The sequence below is a fragment of the Pholis gunnellus genome (assembly GCF_910591455.1).
Source record: "Pholis gunnellus genome assembly, chromosome: 3".
NCBI classification, from domain to species: Eukaryota; Metazoa; Chordata; class Actinopteri; order Perciformes; family Pholidae; genus Pholis; species Pholis gunnellus.
In genome coordinates this window covers 1,680,592-1,704,672 of record NC_136529.1, presented here as the reverse complement: position 1 = coordinate 1,704,672, position 24,081 = coordinate 1,680,592, and the positions used below count along the sequence as shown (strand labels likewise).

The 24,081-nt window shown below is 42.4% G+C and overlaps 1 protein-coding gene across 1 annotated transcript in view; it reads right to left on the bottom strand.

The window, feature by feature from the left end:
• Window positions 1-24,081, bottom strand: part of LOC306714835 (dihydropyridine-sensitive L-type skeletal muscle calcium channel subunit alpha-1-like) — a 138,967-nt gene that overhangs the window by 8,137 nt on the left and 106,749 nt on the right. Inside the window, exons 37-40 of the mRNA XM_079184982.1 lie at window positions 18,264-18,366; window positions 16,370-16,471; window positions 11,591-11,721; window positions 676-801 (exon numbers count right to left, since the gene is read on the bottom strand). Coding sequence (XP_079041108.1) covers window positions 676-801; window positions 11,591-11,721; window positions 16,370-16,471; window positions 18,264-18,366 — 462 coding nt within the window. The remainder of the gene's footprint in view (window positions 1-675; window positions 802-11,590; window positions 11,722-16,369; window positions 16,472-18,263; window positions 18,367-24,081) is intronic.

Here is a 24,081-nt window from a genome sequence, read left to right as displayed (position 1 = left end):
AAAAATTACACATAAGCATTCAGACTGTCTGACTGTAATATATATATATATATATATATATATATACACACACACGTGTATATATATGCATCACGCTTGTTTTTTGTTCATATATTTATTTGTCAGGAATGATCATTGCTCCCTCGACTAAAGCTGTAAAAATGTGACTGACTAATAGTTGGCAACTCTTAATTCTTTTTATTCAGAAAAAAATAATGACAGTAATTGAAAAGATAGGACTACCTTCGTGGCTGGCCTGGAGATGTAGCATTACAGGCTTTATAACAGCGTGGTTAAGTAATCTCCTAACATGGCGTTTAAATCCATCTTTCTATATCAGGGAAATACAAATGCACTCCCTTATTTTGTTATAGTGCACACTAGTGCCACAACATGCCTACATTTGTTTTTTATTGATGTTTTGAAACAAGATTTGCAGTTTGAAAATATTACAATAAAGTAGGAAGGAAATTAGAGATGGGTATGGTGCGAGTCAATTCCTTGAAGTATACTTTCAACATCCAATATCAGTTTATCATTGTTTTCAGATAGGCTTTCCTAGAGTCCTGTTTGACTGAAGACGAATGAGGCTGTTTGTAAAACACTATATAATTCTTTCCATACTTCCTCCCCAAATCCCATCGTCCTATCCATTCATCTTGCCATCCCTGTTACCCTGAAGATGCCCTCCTCTGCAGCTTCGTCAGGAGCTCTGTCCATCTCTTCTTCAGTCACGAGGTCTCCAGAGATGGCTCTATGGAGCTCTGGGGCCGCCTCCTCCTCAATATTCCTCAACCCTGCCTGATGGACACAGATAAATGTATAGTTAGTGCAGAAAAGAAAAATGAAACCCCTTCAGGTGGCACTATCATCTATAGGTCAATAATTAATAATTGGAGCCCAAACCTATGTGGGTCCCGGGGCATCCTCCCCCGGGTGGGATTTGTTTTCCTATTTAGTGCAGCTATATGCATCATTCAATTGTTCTTAGCTTTCTTCATCATTCTGAAACATAACAAATGTTGAGGATGACTCATTTTCCCTCCTGCATCCTAAAAAGAAGCAACACCAATTTTAATATTTTAAGTTACTTAATATAAGCAAGGTAGGAATTTGGTAAACAGCATAATTAATCTTGGAAAATTGCACTAAATAAATGCTTAGCTGACAAATCTGCTATATTTGAATCTATGCCATAATAATCTCGGCTGCATTTATTGGAAATTAAGGATCCCAAACAATCTCAATGCTTCTGAATTTGATATTAGGCCATCTGAGGGATATTTCCTTAATGCCCCCAGCATATTATTTGGGCGGACATAGATGAAAATATTTATGTCCACCCTAACAAGCTCATGAGGTCCCCTTCAGAACTCAATAAATCACATCCCATCCACATTCGTCATGGCTTGTCTCAATGCCCTCCACCCGCTCACCTCTCTGTAATTAACTTCTCCCTGCCTACTTGCGCTGTCCCTCCCGCCCTCAAACTTGCATCTATTACATCTATCCTCAAAAAGCCTGGCCTTGACCCTGACATACCCAACAACTACAGACAAATCTCCAATCTCCCTTTTCTGTCTAAAATACTGGAACGCACTGTGGCCTCCCAACTCAGAACCCACCTGGACTCCAACAAACTCTATGAACCATTTCAATCTGTAATCAGATCCCATCCACAGAATTGGCCCTAATTAAAGTCACCAACGATCTCCTCCTGTCCTCTGATGAACACTCCCATAACATCTTATTCCTACTTGACCTCAGTGCTGCCTTTGAAACTATCAACTGCTCTATCCTCCTCTCCCACCTTGAGTCCTCCCTCCACATTACTGTCAGGCTCAAATCATACCTCTCCGACCACCACTAATTCATTAGTATCACTTAATCCAACTCTATCACAGCCCTATTCTCTAAAGGTGTCCCCCAAGTCCATCACTCTCACCACCCACTCAACCCTCACAAACTGCCTCACAGATATAAAAACCTGGATGCAAGCTTATTTTATCAAAATCAACAGCAACAAAACACCTGCCCTAAATCACACAACAAAGTATGCCACAATGTCTCCTTCTGCATCGATGGCTCTACTGTACCTGCTTCCACACACATCTGAAACCTTGGTACCATTGTTGATCGAACCCTCTCTTTCGAACTGTCATCACATCACAAAAAACGCCTTGTTTCATCTAAAAAAACATTGCTCGTTTCTTTACACTCCTCCCTCTCCTTCTCAGCCGCTGAAACACTCATCCACGCCTTCATCACCTCTCGACTGGACTACTGCAACAACATCCTGTACGGCTCACCCACCAAAATCATCAACAAACTACAATACATCCAGAACTCAGCTGCCTGTCTGCTCTCCAACTCCCGCATCAGAGATCACATCACTTCAGTCATTCAAAACCTACACTGGCTCCCCATTCATCAAAGAATCCAGTTCAAGATTCTCCTCATCACATGCAAAGCCCTCTACAACCTAGCGTCTTCCTTCCTTTTTCTGCACCAACACACTCCCACCCTCAGCCCTCTTACAATGTCCAAGCGACGGACCTGGGGGGGGGGGGGGGGGGAGTGCCTTTTCCATTGCTGACCCCTTTCTCTGGAAGATCTCAGATATTCTCCCTCACAACCCTCTTTCAAAACTGCACTCAAAACTCCCCTAGTTGTTGAATCTGCTTTTAACCTGTAATAAATTAATGTCATGTTATTGTCTTTAACTGTTATATTTGATTGCTTTGTTTTTATTGTTATTGCTTATACTGTTTTTTTAACATGTAAGGTGCCTTTGAGTACTTTTAAAAGCGATACATATTTATCGTTATAAATATTGTTACGAAACATGTCAACAGACATTTTTTTAATTGATTTCTGGAACTGAATTTGGAATTCGACAAGTTTCACGTAGCCGATCAGACAGAGGTGAGTAGGCAGTTGTTTAGCCAGTGTCAAAATCGATTTCCACATAAATGTGATTTCCTGACCTTGACCTGAACCCAGCCTAAAGTAGAAAACTGTAGACGTCATCAGTAGTAGACTTTATCCAACAACACAGTTTGTTATACTGTTTCTCACTAAACGTTCTTAGTAATGGTAAAATTCTTTGCACACAAAGGTTTACCCATGAGGGCATGACATTCCGCACTGACACTGCTATGCTGTTCGCCTGAGTTGGGAGGCCTTTCAAGGAGAATTGAGGTCCCCAGCTTCACTCACACTTGCCTGGCTGTCAGAAGTGTTTGTGTGGACTGGTTGGGATCAAATTTAAAATTTGGATTCAATTTAGCACACCACCCAATTAGGAAAAAACAGGGAAAACTGAAACAGTTTATACTGTCTTAATCAATTAAGTTCCAATCTCAGGGTTGCTAAGTTCTTGTCATGGTGTACAGTGAATTATTGTGTCATACACACAAATAAAGTGATCAGGTTCTTTATAATTTCAATTATATTTGGACTAACTACATAACTAATCCACGATAAAATGAATGGAATGAATTAAGAATATGATGATGAGTACAATGAATAACGATGAACCACATATAAATGAAAAGGATTGCATGTGACCAGGTAGAATATCATATCATTGATTTATGATTATCAATTAAATTTGTCATTTGACGTTCATTAATTTAATTTAGTTCTAAAGATGAATGCACAGTTCAGCAGTTGAGTTTAAAAAGCACCAGGGACATTGTGATACCATTTCATATTAGTTCAGTTTAAGGAAGATCCTAATTAAGAGCTTATTCATCTATCTGAGGTTAGCTTATTAATTATTACCTCAGATTTTTTTTTTTTTAAACAACAAACTCATTCACATCTGGAAATGAATGGTTTTGACCCGACAGTTCTGATGGGCAGATGGGAGGTTAAGCTGTATGAAGTGGCCGCAGTTTCTCTTCAGACGTCTTTGCATCTTGGATCTTGTTGGATGATAGTAGTTTGTTTGGATCGCATTCTTCCATCTCTCGCTCTGGGGTCAGCTGGTTCCACTTTCTCTGGTAACTCTGGACCTATTGGTCTTCTTTGTGGAGGTACGACTTGAACCATTTTTCATTGTCTCCATTTCTTTCTCTCTCAGCGCGATGCCCTTTGTTGCTGCAGGGGTCAACATTTTTCACAATTCTTTTCTCTCAATAGTTGCTGGAACAGATCTTCATCACATTGGTGCATCGCATGTTGAGACTGGTCAGCACATTAGACCACAGGATGGCCGTAGTCGATGGGTCATGAACACAAGGCCAGTGCAAGAGGCAGAACCGGGAGAGCCGCAAGGGAGAGATCTGGCGCTGCAGGATTCAAAGTTATCAATCACAGTTGAAGCATATTAGAACCCAAGTGAAGCAAAGGAGCTTCTTCAAGTTCTTGCATCTCAGGTCGGCTGCATGTCCTCTCATCATGACCCCTTGAGCCTGCCCGCTCTCCCCATCTTCATAGACGTGCTAGCCAGTAGGGGCAGGGTTATGGAGATCATACTTCAGCGTCAAAGTCCAGTGTAGAAGAAAGCAAACAGCAAACCACTCCCATCTTAACAACTATCTTGTTTATTTCATCCAACCTTCTTACATCGAAGAAGCACAAATCAGAAGCACATCGAAGCACAAATCAGTTTCCTGCATAAGAGACAGAAGTGAGGAGGAGGGCATCGCTCCCCCCTCTTTGAACAGACAGGATGGTCATCTGTGAGTTGTATTTTGTAAAGGCTCTGCCCTCTAAGAAATATCGCAATTGGGTTTATCCCATGCATGCATGTGCGGCACTGAGAACATTTTTAACCCTCTGATCCCCAAAACCCGCTAGCGGGACTGAAAAGAATGTTTTCTTTAAAAAAAAAAAAAAAAACTACATTGTTTATCATAGCCAGAAGCTGTAAAACCTGTCACTATTGGCACATTCTCATCTTTCTGAAGAATGCTTTGATCAGAAAAGCTGCCTAAACGAAGCTTAAAATTGTGATATTTCATCAAACATATTTTATTCTACATTTCTCATCCCAAATAAACTGTTTACTCTAACCAGATAATGTAAAAAACATTTTACAGTGGGCCTCGCCTCAGGTTTAAATTGAGATAAGACCCGTAATCAGCTCCCATCTTTCTTTCGCCAGTATTTGATTAAGAACGACCTACGAGAAAAGCAAGAAAGATGTCGTCCAGTAGAGGTGTCCGTCTCTGCACATTCTGCGTATCATCATGGCGGCGTGGCTCTCACTGCCCCCACCTTCCCAGGCTGAGAAGCGGCGGAAAGTAGACGATTTCGCTGTGACTGCTGAGGATGTATGGCCGTATTCGAACGACTGCCTGCTCCATACATGGATCTCCATTTGGGTCTCCCATAGCCCTCTTTCCCCAGCCGCGGGAGCAGATGCCAGTGGGAGACCCACTGTTCGGCCGCTTGGAGGACTTCGGAGGCCCCCTCTCCGCCTCAACTGTGCTGCATACAAGGACCTGACCATTCCACTAGCACAAGTGTCTGCTCCCCCGGACGACATGATCGGGGAATTCCCTACACCTCAGGTGGCCAGATGCGACGCAGTATGGCCTTGGTTCCCTGCAATTGTCAAAAACCAGTTGGGGGGCTTCGGTGGAGCCCGGACAGCCGAAGGCTCCTGATTCCATGCATGTTCTCATTACCATGGTGGAGGACTTCCTCCCGTCCCTCCTTTGGAATTCAACCTCACCACATTCTTTGAAGTGGAGCAGAGACCAAGCCACTGCTCGCTACACATACACTCATCAGTGCAGACCTCTGCTGCAGCCAATACCATCTTGCTGCTCATTTGGCATCTGGCTGTATCTCTCCACCTTTCCTTTTTCTAGATCCAATAGCGATAGGTCCTTGAGGGCTGTGCCTATACTTATAGAATCTCGAGATACAGTTCTTAATTATCGCTTCAGTTAAAAGAAGGATTGCAGGCTCAACATCACATTTTTGACAGGAAACTACAATAATTGTAAAAAGAGTTGTTATCATGAACTTAATTAAACATATTATTTGCAGGCGACTGTGGCGAAGTGGATAGCAAGGCCAATCAGAAGATCGGCGGTTCGATCCCCGGGTCAGGCTCCACTAGTCGCATGTCGATGTGTCCTTGTGTAACCGGTAGTATATGGACCCAAATGCAACACACACGATTCCAGGGAACTTTGGCTTTTTATTTCAAACTTCCAGGAACAGCAGGCAGAGTAAAACAGTGTCAGGATCAGAAGGCCGGTGGGTTTACCGGGAGTCAGGCAAGGCGGGCAGAACAGGGACAGGCAGGGTCAGCAACAGGAGATCAGTCTGGGAAAGAGTGCTGGAGAGTCTGGCATGGAAAAACCGAAGAACAATCTGGCAGTGTATGTCTGGGAGGCAGGAGTCTAAATAGTGGCTTGATTAATGATCAGCGGCAGGTGAGTGAACAGGTGAAGGGAGTTTAGCCTGATAAGGAGGGAGTGAGTGAAAGTAGAGTGAGGAGGGTGTGAAGCTGAACTGTGACAGAACCCCCCCGCTTTAAGGGACGGCTCCCGACGTCCCAAAACAAACACAACCAAGCCGGGTGGGCGGAGGGGGCCTGAAGGAGGGCTAATATTCCTCAGACATCTCCATCCTCTCATCATCGAAGGGTGAGTTGTCCTGGTCGGAAGACGGCTCCTCCTCATCCTCCCCAACGTCTGGATCTACAGAGGGAGGAGAGGGAACAGAGTCTGGCAGAGTAGCCCCAGTGGGCACCGAGCCCTTGGCGGGCTGGTCAGGGTGGCGGCGGTGAAACTCCCTGATGAGAGAGGCACCCAGAACGTGTCGAGCAGGGACCCAGCATCTTTCTTCAGGACCGTAGCCCTCCCAGTCAAGTCCCAAGTATTGTAGACCTCTTCCACAGCGGCGGGAATGAAGCAGGTGGCGAACCGTGTAGGTAAGAGCTCCATCGATGAATCGCAGTGGCGGCGGAGGCTGTACAGCAGGGACCAGTGGGCACTCTCGAACCGGCTTCACCCTTGAGACATGGAATGACGGGTGGACCCGCATGGTCCAGGGCATCTTGAGCCTCACTGCTGCAGGATTGATAACCTTCAGGATCTCGAAGGGCCCAATGAATCTGGGTGCCAACTTTTTAGACTCTACTCGCAAGGGTAGGTCTCGGGTCGATAGCCACACCTTCTGGCCAACCTGGTAGATGGGGGCCTTGGAGCGGGGCCGGTTGGCCGCTGTGGAGTACCGGTTGGCTGAGCAGAGGAGCGCAACTCTGGCTTCAGCCCAGGTACGGTGGCAACGACGGACGAAAGCCTGGACAGAGGAGCAGGAAACCTCCTTCTCCAGGGCCGAAAACAGTGGAGGTTGAAAACCGTAGGCACACTGGAACGGGGACATTCCAGTGGCAGAGCTGGTCAGGGCATTGTGGGCATACTCCACCCACAGGAGCTGCTGGGACCAGGAAGAAGGATGCTTGGAGGCCAAGCACCGTAGAGCCGTCTCCATCTCCTGGTTCTTTCGCTCAGTCTGGCCATTAGACTGTGGGTGGAATCCAGATGACAGGCTGGCTGTGGCCCCAATGAGAGTGCAAAACTCCCTCCAGAACACTGACGTAAACTGAGGTCCCCGGTCAGAGACCACGTCCGTGGGGAGACCATGGAGCCTGAAGACATGCAGCAGGACCAGTTCAGCAGTCTCTTTGGCAGCATGGGCAAGGGCACAAAGTGGGCCATCTTGCTGAACCGATCTACCACTGTCAGGATGGTGGTATGTTTGTTGGACAGTGGTAGGCCGGTATCAAAGTCCAATGAGATGTGGGACCAGGGCCGATGGGGCACAGAGGTTGAAGAAAACCAGCAGGAGCCTGGTGGGATGGCTTGTGCTGGTTGCAGACAGGACAGTGTCACGGGAATGCAAGGACTAGGACTCAATAGCAAGACCACAGGAGATAGAGTCAGGAAAACAGTCTTTATTGATCACAGCTGATTACCGACAGGAAGGACTGTGTGGAGCCCGTGGTCCAACACAGCGTGCAGGCCGGATCGACGGTGTGGTACCCGTGGTCCGACACCGGAGGGCAGGCAGACTGACGGTGTGTGTCCCGTGGCACGACACCGGAGGCAGGCAGAGCGTCCGCGACAAGATCTGTTGGGAAACAACAGAGGAACGGGGAATTCCCGGACCCTAGGACACCAGAGGCAGACACCGTAGGCAGGCAGAGCGTCGGCGAGACGAACTGTTGGAACACAACAGAGGAACGGGGGACTCCCGGACCGTAGGACACCGGAGGGGCGAGATGAACTGTTGGAACACAACAGTGGAACGGGGGACTCCCGGACCGTAGGACACCGGAGGGCGGACGCTCGAGACAGCAGGCGATGCAGGGTTGAAGCGGGTGGAAGACGGGACGAACTGACAACCCCAGACTGCAGGACCAGGGTTCTTATAGTGGCAGGGGAAAGGATTAGTGTAACTAGCGTCTGGTGTGTCAGCCTGTGGGAGGTAATTGGCTGAGTGGCTGCAGCTGTGCACCAGTCAGGGGTGTGGCTATGGGAGTGACTGGAGGCAGAGGAAAAATCCCAGAGCACATGGCACAACACAACAAACAGGGAAATGACAGCCAAATGAGGAGAGGAGATTGGGGAAAACCAGAGGTTAACCCACACTGTCCAACAGGGATCCTGACAGACAGACGTTGACGAATTCCCGGGTGTCTTCTCCAGAGTTGCCCACCAGAACCTCTGCTGCAAAGCATCCTTCGTACGCTGGCTCACGGGGTGGCAAGTGAGTTTGGAGCTATGGGCCCACTGGAGGATATCGGACCTCAGGGTCTGCGGAAGGAACAGGCGGTTAGGAGGGCAGGAGCTAGGACCGGGTTGGTCTTCCAGGGCAGGCTTGACTCTCTTCTACCTCCCAGGTGATCGAGGCAACCAAGACGGGGGCCGAAAGGATGTAGTCATTGCAGGATGTAACAGCTGACACCTTGGCAGGATCCATCTGCATGGTCCCCAGTCCCACGATGTACCCCAGGAAGGAGACAGATGAGGCGTGGAATTCACACTTCTCTGCCTTAACGAACAGAGAATTCTTTAGGAGGCGTTGAAGGACTGCTTGGACATGGTGAATATGCTCCTCTCGGGACCTGGAGAAAATCAGAATGTCGTCTAAGTAGACGAACACCTGCTTGTTCAACATGTCTCTCAGTATATCATTCACCAGGGCCTGGAAGACGGCTGGGGCATTGGTGAGGCCGAAGGGCATAACCAGGTATTTATAATGTCCAGTTGGGGTGTTGAAGGCCGTCTTCCACTCGTCACCCTCTCGGATCGGGCATGGAACAGGGCATGGCAGGGAAACCCGGTCGATGCCCAGCTGAAGGGCTAGGTCCTCATCAATGATGTTGTCGTCAGCGCCAGAATCAATGAACGTAGTGATTGTCTGGGATCCATCCACGAGCAGAAGCTGAACGTGACAAAGGGGTCTTTGGATGGAGGAGAGTCTTGTGGTTCGGCTCACCAGTACCTCCCCTACTACTGGCGAGCCGTGCCTTTTGCTGGGCACCGGGATATAAAGTGACCAGCCTGGCCACAGTACAGGCAAAGATTTCCACGGCGGCGGCGCTCACGCTCCTCTGGAGTGAGACTGGTGCGCCCCACCTGCATGGGTTCCACACCCCCAGGTTGAGGCCTTGGGGTGACGCTGGTAGCTGCCAGGTGAAAGAGCGCGATCTGTCTTCGCTCCTGTCGCCTTGCCTGGATGAGTCTGTCCACTCGAGAAGTTAGTTCCACTAAGCCATTCAGGTTGGCAGGCAAATCAAAAGAAATCAGTTCGTCCTTGATGTACTCAGCTAGACCAGCCAAAAAGGCGTCGCACTGTGCTGCCGAGTTCCAGTCGCTAAGGCGTGCTCTCGTGCGAAACTCAATGGCATAGTCAACTACTGTCCGGTCTCCCTGACGCAGTTCCATAAGTCCCCCAGTAGGATCAGGACCCCTGGAGACCGCCCCGAACACCTTGCGTAGCTCTGCAGAAAAATCACGGAACGAAGAGCAGGCTGGCGTGCGCCTCTCCCATTCAGCGGTAAGCCACAGTCGTGCCCTGCCTGTCAGGTGGTTGATGGTGAAGGCGACTTTAACTTCCTCCGAGGCAAACGTGTAAGGCTGCAGGGAAAACAAGATGGAGCAGTTTGTGATGAATGGGTTGCAGCCCTCAGGTTCTCCAGCATAGCGCTCTGGGGTTCCCACACGGGGTTCGTGTGCAGGAGCAGGCGTCGGAAGAACAGGAGGCGACGCTGGGGCGACCTGCTGGGTCAGGACAGCTGTTGGACCTGCGCGGCTAACGCAGCCATAGCCTGCTCCTGGGTTGCTGCCAACTGACATGTCTCAGCGGCGAGGTCGGTCATTAGCGCCTCATGCTGCTGGAGGGCCCCCTCGAGTGGGTCCATGACTGGCCAGATTGTAATGTAACCGGTAGTATATGGACCCAAATGCAACACACAAGATTCCAGGGAACTTTGGCTTTTTATTTCAAACTTCCAGGAACAGCAGGCTGGTGGGTTTACCGGGAGTCAGGCAAGGCGGGCAGAACAGGGACAGGCAGGGTCAGCAACAGGAGATCAGTCCGGGAAAGAGTGCTGGAGAGTCTGGCATGGAAAAACCGAAGAACAATCTGGCACAAGTGTGTGTCTGGGAGGCAGGAGTCTAAATAGTGGCTTGATTAATGATCAGCGGCAGGTGAGTGAACAGGTGAAGGGAGTTTAGCCTGATAAGGAGGGAGTGAGTGAAAGTAGAGTGAGGAGGGTGTGAAGCTGAACTGTGACACCTTGAGCAAGACACTTAAGAATATCATCATTAGAATATCATCGAAAAGTTAATTTATTTCAGTAATTCAATTCAAAAAGTGAAACTTAGATATTGGATTCATTACACACAAGGTGATATATTTCAAGCGTTTATTTCTTTTAATTTTGATAATAATGGTTTATAGCTAATGAAATTTGTCTGATTTCTCTTCAAATTTAGTCACTTTGTGAAAACAAATTATTAAAAGCTTTACATTTGGTGGAATGGCATAGCCGTAGCGGGCGGCTACTTTTCGTGATTCCCCATCAAAAAAGCTGATATAACTCCACTGGACTGGTTCCAAATGGTCCCAAACTTCTTATGCTTGATAAACACTCATGGCCTAAGGCTGTCTACAAGCTAATTTTCACTACTCATAGCGCCACCTACTGGTGAAAGGAAAGCTGCGTTTTGTGACAAACAGCATCCGATTTACATGATTTTTACACGATGTGGTGTACACTTGATATAGAGCTACATAATGCATGTTTTTGCATGTTCTGTAGTGCCACACAGCGGATACAGGAAGCGGTGCACTATTTGCAAAGCATAATTTCCAACGTCACGCGGTCCACGCAGGATAAAATCGTTGGACTTGTGGGCGCGTTGTCCGATGGTCGCGGACGTTCTCGGGCACGCAGGCCGGAGTCCTGCCGGCACCCCCGACGTGCGGGAGGAAGGCCTGTTCAACGCTGCTCGCATCTTTCATTTTAATTGCAATCACATTCATTGAATACATTGAGGTGATCCAGACCAAAGACTAATTAACTACACTTCATATACCCTTAACTACTTACCTGTATCTCATGGGTAGCAGATTTATTGGTGGGCCGGTAGCCATAGTACTCTTCCTGTCTTTTCTTCATTTTCCTGAAATAATCCTGGATTAGGAAAGTAGCATAGAACTTTCCCACTGTCACCTCATCATCTGTTAAAACACAGAAATGCTTGTTAAGTGTCGAAAAGCTATTACATTTTTTTAAAGGGTTAATCGCCTGTACTGTGGCCATTTCATAACAACTCAGGCTCGTCTTTGAAGTATTGAGGTGTGTAATATTGACAGAAAACAGATTGAGTTGTATATCTGGCACAATTGCAAATTCGAAATCAGTGGAAAAAGGTTTGCAAACTGAAATAATTTCAACTTGAGTGAAAAATGGGCGCTTATCCCAAGATCTAATAATTATTGTTTAGTACCTTAAGAAATATAGAATTGGAGAAAAAATGTATATGAAATGATGGTCCAGAAAATAATATAAATTGCATTTGAATTGAAAAATATTTCTATACATTATAATACATTTCAGATTTCAAGATCAATACTTTAGCTTCTCATTTACAATTGTGTCTTCAAATTGACAAAACTTTTTGCCCCATTTTGTCACCATACAGGAACACGGCTGTCAGTCAGGAAGGCGGACTTTCTAAATGCTGATTCTATTTATAATATATATATAATATAAATATAAAATGAAAACAAACTGTGAAAAAAATAAAGGAAATGAAAAAAAGACCTTGATAAAAAATAAAAACACAAGACAGCCCCTCATCTAAAATTTCCAGTCCAACAATAACTAAATAAAACTTATATCTGAGCTGAGGAGACACAGACTACATAGAGAATTGCCCAGGGGTGCCCACAGATCGCTAGCCCAAAAACAAACCACCAATCACCACCATGGTTAATATGTTTTATGGAATTTACCAACAAGGAGATGACCCATAAACATCTTGGCATAAGAAAAACAGCTGAGGTTTAACACAACTGTGGACCTTTTCATACTTCTCTCCACATGTTTGATTTTAACACTTAGACAAGTCAACTGGGGTAATGTATGTATCAGACCATCATTCAATCACTGTGACAATTCACTTAAACAAAAGAAAACAATACAGTCTGTGGAGGCTAAGTTCAATTCCAGTCAATTCAGTTCACTACAATTAATTCATGACGACAATTTGATTTCTGGCCAGTAAAAACAGACAGGTAACAGACATATACACAATGTTGGGCACTTTACTTTAACGAACTCCTCCTAGGGAAATAATCGAATCAACTTCAAATTCGGTCAGAACAATGTAAAGACCTTTGTGGTTAAAAGTTACTCAAAGCGTGCTGTTTTCGTGAAAAGCCGTTGCCGTGGCTACGCATTTTTCGCCATGAAAAACGAAGGTGTTTTTTAGGGGCTAAAGATGGTCGAAACATAACCAAACTTGTCAAACACATTTAAAATCCTGAATGTAGTTATCTAATGTGATTTTAATGCTTCAGAGTAGCAAGTTTGCTTGATAGCGCCCCCTACAATATTTCGACGATGCAGCCCTCACAGTACGATTCAGCTAGATGGTAAGCAGATGTATCACATGTAGACTTCAAAAAAAGTCTTTGTGCTCCAAGCTCTAAACCCAACCGGAAGTCAGCCATTTTGAATTTTGTATGAATTTCACGTGTTTTATTGCAATTTCCAGGTGCTGTACTTTAACGAACTCCTAGGGAATTAATCAGATCAATTTAGAATTTGGTCAGAACAATCTAAAGACCTTAGTGATTAAAAGTTACTAAAAGCTTTATGTTTCATCGAACAACGTGGATATGGTCAGAGATGGGCAGTATTTCTATTACTTGTATTTGAAATACGTATTTCAATTACTTTTGAGTATTTTGTAATTTGTATTTGATAGGGCCGATTAAAAATCGAACGTAATTTGTAACAAAATACTTTAGAGTGGAGTAATTTTGTATCTCAAATACTCAATACTTTCTCCACGAATCAAAAAACAGTCCAGAGTTCAGTCTTCAGATCTTCAGGTTCAGCTGATTGTCTGTCAAGTTAAATCTTGTGTCTGAGTGTGACAGATGTCAACTAGCTTGATGTATAACTTATGCTGGGTCTGGCTACATAGCCTATTGTATATGGTGATGGTTATAATATCAAGCTAGCGATCGATGCTAACATGCTAATGACGCTAGCATGCTGTCTAGGCTAGTGCATAGCCAGTGTTTAGCAAGTTAGCTTATCAGTGGAGTAGCTAGCTATAGGAAGAGGGAGATTGGGAGCTTGTATGTCATATGTGATGAATATTTTCTTGATGATACAAAACAAAGTTTATGGGCTGTTAAGTCCCATTAATAAAAATATATATATACATAATCAAGTTGTTGTCTTTTAATAGCTTTGCTTAGTTACATTGACATTCTGTGACTGTTCTTCCTTTTTGTGGGGTTCACCAGAGCTTTGTGTACATTATATAAACCTGAACGCTCTGCTATACCACATTATGAGAAAACGGAAAATCCAGTAAAAAGTATTTCCTGTATTTTAAATACAAAATACATGTATTTTGTTACATTTTCTGGCACCAGTATTTTGTATTTTGTATTTTGTTGTAATACATTTATTTGGGGGTATTTTGTATTTTGTATCAAAATACATTTTGATGTATTTTTGCCCATCTCTGGATATGGTGTGGCAGCCATTTTACATGGTTCACCATCATCCTGTTGTAACTCAACTGTACTTTGTCAAAACTGTCCCAAACTTGACATGGTTGTTGACTGTCATGACTTTAGGACTTCTGCATGCCAATATTAACTCATAGTCATAGCGCCATCTACTGGCAACCATGGATGTAAGCAGGATTCTATAATTACAGCGGCCCAAACACTAAATATGTGCAAACTAAGATGCTTGGAGAACAAAAGTTAGATAACAGTGGTTCTCAAACCATGTCAGTGGGCATTAGTATAAATTATCTATCCAGAGCCTCTATATAAGAATCAGGTTACATGTTATAATGAATGCTTCACACTACAATGTAAAGTTATAGAAGACCTTAAAATGAAAACAGTGTAACATTTAAGTGTTTAAATAAAAGCAAATGACACTACTGTTCTGTTAACTTTCATGTAAGTCCAAATACAATCAGCAGGACATAGCAGGGAGTTGAACCCCATCCCAGTAAACTGACAGTCTGTTATGTTACAAACACTGAAGCGCATTCACGCACATTCATTTTCTTTATGATCTTAAGGGTTAGGGTAAGGGTTATTTATGATTGTATCGGAGGTACACTCAAAACATTTGAGGCTTAAGACCTGTCAACACGATCTTGTTATGCTGCTGGTCGACGCAGGGAATATCATCTAACTCGTGCATGCAGTGTTTGATGGTCACAGAAATGCACGGCCGCGTCAACCAGAGTCCTGCCAGTACCTTCGACGTGCTTGAAGTTGCGAGGGCCTGATCAATGCTGCTTGCAGCTTTAATTGGATATGTTGTTCCAAACAACTGTGATGTGATGTGAAGCTATAACAAGAAACTTATAAGTCTGAGCTTCCAGAGAAAGACCAAGATGGTCAGGGGTATCGATTCAATTGAAAAGCTAACATAGCCATAGACATAACAAAAGGCAATATTTTTCCATGAAACAGGATACCAACGTAGCTGAGCTGTGAAGCTATGGAATAAGTGAGACTGTATACATGTCTGAACTGCCACTAACAACTATCTTTGGTGTCTTAGTCTAATGTTGTACTTATTGGTATAATGTTGGATGGATGCCCATGATGTTTTTTCCAGAGCTGAAGATGCAATAAAAATGTAAAAATATGTTTCTCTGTGGCTGTCGGCTATCATTTCAATGTCCAACTAAGGCAACCCTCGTCCACCCCGTTAATCTCCAGTCTTCATCACAACCAGTCATCCTAGTAGGCCTTCCAGTGAGCTCATGTAGACACCATCAGGGGGGAGTATTTTACCACGTTCTCATCCCAACTCGTCACATGACACTTGGTGTCACTTATTAACATACAGAGTGTGCCAGCGCACCAAACTAAGACGCTCCACTATGGTTTCAAATGAAAATGAAATCAGTGAAAAAAACCTTGGTTGGGCTTAAAATGTAAATTTGTATGCAAGACGTAGGTCGTTAGAGTTTACAGATGGTTATTTGTCTAACACACTTCCAGACAGAAGCAGAGTTTGCTGAGAACTATTGCTGGAGTTTCTCAGCACATAGGCTTTAAGCATCTTGCTAAACATGCATTTAACCTCTTTAAAATGGTCCCTGTCCCCACTCCGAACCGCATCTTCCTTTTGCAACCGAGTTGAGCTGTGAACCAGGGTTTTTCAGATCATGTCATTCAGTACTTTTTCCAGAAATGTTGGAAAGGAAGCTGTGAGGAAAACTTCCCTGCAGACTTTTACATTGCAAAAGATACTATGAACTACCAATATTTGATACACACTATTTACAGTATGTAGACCTGACAATTTACTGAACCATTGCATTATTCAGACAATATCTATTGTTGTAGTTTTTTCTAAAGAAACAAAAAAAGTACCAAAACTGCCAATGTGTCTTGTTCTCAGTTCTTCTTTAATTCTGTAAGTAAAACAATTTGTGGTGAAAATATCTATACTGAATTAAAGAAATACTGAAACAAGAAAGCAGTAAGCAGGTACTTTTTTTGCATTGTTTGTGCAGGTTATTGTTACAGAAAACCTGCAAAAATGTATGCATGCATATGCTTCCTGATGACTGCCTTTTCTTTCTTAACCTTCATGAAAGCTGACCTCCTATTGGTGGGATGACTTGATCCAGAAGTTTCATACTGGTGCGCTTCCAGATCTTCTTGATAATTCCCCTCAGCTCCTCGTTGGCTTGTTCAAAATTACCTGACCAATAGAAGAAACATAATAATGAGACAAAGGACATTACTGAAATTCAACACAAGCAACTTTTGAATTGGTAAAATCCACCAATAACCGGAGTAAATTTAGCTAAATGTAGCAAACCTACTAGTTCAATTACATTTTCCAGTAGTGGTCACATACTACAACTACTTTAAAATAATATAATGTTGCCAGGAGTGAGCTATTTTGTCCAGTAAGTAGAGCAACTAAACACTACACAGCCTTATTTGATTTCTGTTGAAGAGGAAATCCATGCTCACTGGCAGTCCTCGTCTATAGGACAGTCTTCAGTGATATGGAGAAGCTTAGCCATTGCAGCAGAACGATAGAAATCATATGGTTCTCCACCAAGAGCAACGAAGGTGGAGGGTTTTGTCATTTAGTGCTAAATTAAGGAATAAGGGGCCTTTGATTACAGAAATATATTATTGAAATTCACAAACAACACGCAGTGTTCTCAATTCTGCCTTTTCTCAATCCATAGCACTTTGAGAACCATAGCACTCTTCATTCGGTCCTCTTGGTGACCGGACAATCCTGCAGTGATGAATAACCAAAGCTATGCTGCTAGCATGGCTAAAAGTCTGCATCACTTACTTTCTCATTTTCAACCTTTCATAATGTTCATAATATTCTATTAAAAAATAGATAATGTCTGGTAGATTTGACTACCTCCTGATTTAATCCAACTTTGTCTTGTCTTTGTAATGTGTTCTATGTTATTATACAAACGGTACTTTATTTATATAACTACTCAACATGGAGTTTGTATTGTTCTTATTTGGTATCAAAGTTAAGGCACGGACTGAGATTTATCCACATAACAGGAAAGAGTGGGTTGAATATTCTTAAAACACACAAATTATCATCACAGCCAATACACCGCTGTAATTCAGCGCAAATGAGAGACTACATTCACGCTAGAGTAAACACACACTGTTACAATGTTATCTGCATCTTCTGCCAGATTGCCACCTTGAAAGAGAGACTGGATTATCACGCAGCCCTAAAGAGATTTAGGACTTCATGGAAATTCCACAATTATGCACAATATCTACTGGCATAAGGGTCTAATACCTGATATAACCGATGCTTTTCCCACTTGGGGGCAGCAGAAACATGTCGTGATCAAAATATTGACTTATCATCACTTTTTAAATTGATACGGCTACGTGCCACCGTTAGTTTTTTAGACTGGACAGCTAAAAAATGAGCTGAAAGTCACAATAAAGGTCTATAAAGCTGAGAGGAGCTGCAGGTTCAGGTGATAATTAGCTCCACCAAGTCTCAGTTTGGTTTATTTGTTTGTTTGTCAGCAGGATTATCAAAAAACAACTGGCCTAATTTCCATGAAACTTGATGGAATTGGCCAAGGAATACTCCACACATTTTTGAGGCCGATTCCAATCACAGGTCGGATACACAAATTATTTTTCACTTTCATTAATATGAAAGGGCATGGCCTTGTTTGAAGTCTTCCCCTTCTAGTTCTCTATAGGTTCATATTGTTCTCACATTGTCATTTGATGCATTGTTATTATTAAAATAACCATTACTAATAAAGACTTTGCTCTATTACTAGAAATAGTTAAGCCCAATAGTTAAGATGGTGTCTGTGAGTTGATCGGAACTTGCTCATTTTTGCCCTTGAGCCCTGATGATGCATGAATCTACAGACCATTGTTTGGAAATGAGTTTGCTCCATTTCTAACCCATATTCACTAAAAATGACTGACATAATATATGATACACATTATGTATTGAGAACACAAACCTTCTGTCTTTATTTTCAGTGCAGTTCTAACCAGGGAAAACAGTGTGGCGTTGAACGTGACTGTTCCATCACTGTTGAGAGGCATGTTCATGGAGACCAACCTCTGTTAAAACAAACACACACAAGCAAGATAATGCAGAAATGTTACTCATGTTTGATTTTTAAATTTGCAAATGAGGAACAGTGCTATAAAATATTAATTGATTTTGATAAATGCATGTTCAGTTTTTCATCAGTCAATCAGGCATTTACTTAAAACAATAGGGGCCTATATGTACACTGAAAAGGGTTTTGCTTGCTGTTATAATTCCCATGTTTTTTCTGGTCATTGAAATATAAGAAATTCACAGTCGGCATTCTGTGCAAAAATACATTCCACAACATACCCGAAGCTAAAGGTTTCAGTCTAGACAAATCAATTTGGTATCTTCCAAATTCACAGTTGCGACGCTGAACTCTCACACGAGTAGTGTCCACACAGACAGCATTGCTGCTGCTACCAGCACTTCTTTCGACATAAAGTTTGCCTTTCATAATGGCCAGAATGTTTCATTTATATTCCATTATAAATGTAAATTATATTTGTTTTAAACAGAAAAAGGTTAAGATGCCTGTGTTCATTTGCAAATAATGATGATATTCCACAATTAAAAGCCGCTACTCTATTCATTTATGAAGCTGTGCAAGTCACCGCTCTTTCCAAATCACTCTCCCTACCTTCAGAATCAAAGCCTTATGTTAACAAATTATGGAATTCTGTCCTCAGAAAGACGCTAGAGGGGTTTTTATTTCGGTGTTGAGTTAAGAATTAATATTAACTTTTCACATATCTGTGACATGTTCAACAGATGTAGACATTACAAACTGTAGTAATGTTGTTGGTAAGATGCCAATATACTATACATATAAATGATAATTTTCACTGTGTATTTAAAAAAAAGAGTGAGAGCATCACCTGAGCCATGCTGCTCACACAAACGGTGTGGCCTTAACATGGGCGGCAAGATAATAAGCAAGAGGTTCCAGCAGGCATATATGCTGCTAACGCAGTATTAACCAGATGGATGAATACAGCTGACAAAACATGTTTCAATGTTTCTATGGGCACATGACTGTTTAAAGATAGACTTAAACAATTATGAACTTGTCTGTTGATTTGGGCATTTCCAATCCCAACATTTTGTTTACATATAATGTTCTCAATTTCAGTTTTTATGATGTATTTTCGAATTGCTATTTCTTGATATACTTTTGTAATTTCAAATTGAATTGTCAGTGTCATGGAGTGGATACAAAACATTTTTTATTGGATTTCCCAGCACAAGGCAGGATTTTATGGGGTAAGATCAGTCTCAATAATTGCAAATGCACACAGAAAGACTCACAAATGCAAACAGAAAGACTCCCAAATGCACACAGAACAATTCACAAATACATTCCAATGCACACATAAATAAATTACGATACATATAAATGTAAAAAAAAATCACAAATATATTTCTGCATTTGTTTGTCGATTTGTATGGATTTGTTTGTGGATTTGTATGTATTTATTTGTGAGTCTTTCTGTGTGCATTTGCAATTATTGAGACTGATCTGACCCCATAGGATTTGCCTGTCCATGATTAAAGGTAAATGGCGAATAGACTTGTACTTGTATCGCACCTCTCTAGTCTTCTGACCACTAAAACACCCTTTTTGGAACAGTTATCGACAGTTGGTACGATATCTTAAGAAAATCTTCTCCTCATTTTTCCTGTGCTTTCCTACGAATGTCTGCCAACCTAGTGTCAATTTCTGCTCGTTACATGCATACAATCTTTTCAAAATAAATATCCGTCTTCACAGGACACAAATTAGGAAGGTTTAAGCAACAATAATACTTAATTAGTTTAAATTGAAAGATTGTGAAATACTTATAGTTAGGTTTAGGAAAAGGTCTTAGTTGGAGTTAAAATAACTACGGAATGCATTAAATAAGTACGCCACAAACAGCGGTCTCCTGGGTCAAAGGCGGTTATTAATTGACCCATCCACCTACCCTGCCACCTGCCCTGTGAAGGTTTTTGCGTTTTTTATACTTCTTTGTACATAATTACACGAATAACATATGAACATTTCTTGGCATATCTACGAATTATAGCACATTCATTTTCGCAGGTATAGCTACCAAAACTGTATGACAACAGTAGATTTATTTGGCGTTTGTGTTAAAACGTGTAATGCGAAAACACCATTCTGGAAGAGTTTGTATAGTTTTGAGTGGTTTTGCAAGACATATAAGGTATTTTGTATTTTTTGGATATGTTTTGGGTTTTTTGTGTTCAGAGTTTCAACAGAAGGCTCTAGTTTCAGAAATTATTTTTGTTATATCTAATTATTTTGCTAGTATTTCCAGTCTATGGTTGGATATTCCTCCTTATTTCTCTTGAGGATGTTTCAGTTTGCACAGATTTTTCCTCCGCTCATTCAATTCAATAGGCTTGTGTGGTGTGTGTTGATATTGTTATAGAGTGTGTGAGTGTATCAATATAGAGTTTCTCAGGTTCACCTTGCTTGTAATGTTTCTGTTTTTTAGTTGTGCACCAGTTTATTGATCGAGGCTTATACATGCACAGTTATCTCTGTCTCGCTGAACCGTGATTGGTTGCTAAGTAAAAAAAATACGACAGAGTAATAAAGTAGTCTTTAAAAATGAAAGGTTGTGTTTGATACTTAAGATCTCTAAAATCGTCCTCTATAAACTCAAACAGACACATTTAGTGGAAAGTTTTAGACGTTATATTTGTCAAACTTAGTTACAACGCTGTGGGCCTCTCACACATCAAATTTACTTTAAAATGAACACTTACACATAAAGGTTTACTAGATTATGGGTCCATAAATGTGGTCAACACACGTCTCACTCGTAGCTTTGCTGGTGGCTGAAGTCTCTGTCCTACTGGAGAGGAATTACTGCTTTTGTTCTTTTACATTTTATCTGCGGACTTAACAATAGTTGTGCAGAACAAAATAAGCATTAATAAGGACAGGAAAGTCCTCCATTTTGTGTCCATCATCCTCAAAGCCGCTAACCGTGACTTCAGACGGCCGCCCCGTAGGTCTGATAACGCCGCTGGACACGCCGCTCGCTAATCGCTCCACTCTACGTTTCACATAGATTTACAAAATTTGGTGGGCACATGTATCACATGTGGACTTAAAAGAAAGTCTCTTGAGCCCATGCTCTAAACCCAAGCGGAAGTCAGACATTTTGAATTTTCTATGAATTTCTAGTGTCGTTTTTGTCATTTCCAGGCGCTGCATTTTAACAAACTCATCCTAGGGAAATAATCGAATCAACTTTAAATTTGGTCAGTACAATCTAAAGACCTCTGTGATTAGAAGTTACTCAAAGCTTGTTGTTTCGTGAAAAGCTTTTGTCGTGGCAACGCATTCTTCGCCATGAAAAATAAAAGGTGTTTTTGAGGGGCTAAAAATGCTCAAAACATAATCAAACTTGTCAAACACATTTCAAATCCTGAATGTAGTGATCTGATGTGATTTGAATGCTTCAGAGTGGCAAGTCGGCTCGATAGCGCCCCCTACATTATTTCAACGATGCAGCCATCGCAGTACGTTTCACCTAGATGTATAAAATGTGGTACGCAGATGTATCACATGTAGACTTAAAAAAAAAGTCTAAGCGGTCCATGCTCTAAAACCAACCGGAAGTCAGCCATTTGGAATTTTGTATGAATTTCTAGTGTCGTTTTTTTCCATTTCCAGGTGCTGTACTACGAACTCCTCCTAGGGAATTAATCAGATCAGCTTAGAATTTGATCAGAACAATCTAAAGACCTTAACGATTAAGTTACTAAAAGATGAGGTTTCATTGAACAACATGGACTTGGTGTGGCAGCCATTTTACATGGTTCGCAATCATCCATCAAGCTGTTGTAACTCAACTGTACTTTGTCAAAACTGTCCCAAACTTGACATGTTTGATGACTGTCATGACTTGAGGATTGCCAATATTAACTCATAGTCATAGCGCCATCTACTGATAAGCACGGACGTAAGCAGGATTCTATAATTACAGCAATTACAAACACTGAACTTATTAAAAGGGTTTGTGGGCACACCATGAGAAAAAGACTTCTCTGATCTAAATATGTGCAAACTAAGATGCTTGGAGAGCAAAAGTTAGATAACAGTGGGTTTTCAAACCATGTCAGTCGGCATTAGTATAAATGATCTGTCCAGAGCTTCTTCATGAGAATCAGGTTAAATGTTACAATGAATGCTTCACACTACAATCTAAATTTACAGAAGAGCTTAACATGAAAACAGTGTTAAATTAAAGTGTTCAAGTAAAAGCAAATGATACTACTGTTTTGTTAACTTTCATGTAAGTCCAAATACAATCAGCAGGACACTGCAGGGAGTTGAGCCCCATCCCAGTAAACTGACAGTCTGTTATGTTACAAACATAAGCGCATTCACGCACATTCATTTTCGTAATGATCTTAACAGGCTTTCATTTATGATTGTATCGGAGGTACACGCAACACATTTGAGGCTTGAGACCTGGCAACGTGATCTTGCTACGCTGCTGGTCGACACAGGAAATATCATCTGACTCGTGCACGCTGTGTATGATGGTCACAGAAATGCATGGCCGCGTCAACCAGAGTCCTGCCAGTACCCTCGACGTACGTGAACTTGCGAGGGCCCGACCAATGCTGCTCGCAGCTTTAATTAGGGCCCGAGCACAGACAACGTCGGGCCGCGAGGTCCCTATTGAAACTGTAGGAATTCTTATTAGGGCCCGAGCACTGACGTAGTCAGAGCGGAGGACCTATTGTTATTCTAATGTTTCTTCTCTAATGTTTCTTATTATTATTATTTTACCACTTTCCTCTCAAAAAGGAGGTGCTTGGGATACTGGAAGAACTTTGAAATTTTGCATGCAAGCCAGAATTTGCAAAAATTGCAGTCTGATTGGGGTGTCCAGCTGCGTTATGAAATATTGGCTTGCTAGCGCCCCCTATTGAGTAGCCCCAACATTGGGTTTCACCTAGCTGTATGAAATTTGGTAGGTATGTGGAACGTGATGGGACGTACAAAAAATCCTCTTGCAATTTTTCACTAAACCAAACAGGAAGTCAGACATTTCGAATTTTATTACGTTTTTGGACCGTTTCAAGGCATCATACTTTAACAAACTCTTCCTAGAGATTGAACCCGATCGACTTCAGATTTGGTCAGTATGCTCTTGGGACCTTGGCATTACTTGGCATTATTCAAAGATCAAAAAGTTATCGTACTATGTATCCGTGGTGTGGCGGCAAATAAATCATCATTCGCTACGAAAAAGGAAGTTGTTGTAACTCGGCCGTACATCGTCTAATCTGCTCCAAATCTCTCATATGTCATAACATCCTGACTCAGAACACATCTATATGACAATTTAGAATCATAGTAATAGCGCCACCTAGTGGCAACTGGAAGTTGTACGTTTTGTACTTTGACATCCTGCTCCTCACAGATTAATCAGATCCCTCTCAAATGTTGCCAGGAAAGCCTTAAGACCTTGATCATGCTTCATTGTGAAGATTGTAAGAAGTTGTCGAAGGGCGGCGACGTGGAGGCTCGGCGAATTTTGATCCTTCGCCATGAACGAATAAACTGATGTAACTCGACTCCACATCATCAGATCTTTACCAGATTTCACATGTTTGATTAGACTCCAGGCCTGAAGACATCTGCAGGCTAATTTTTAATCAGTCATAGGGCCACCTACTGGAAACAGTAAGTTAAAGTCTATACACTTTGG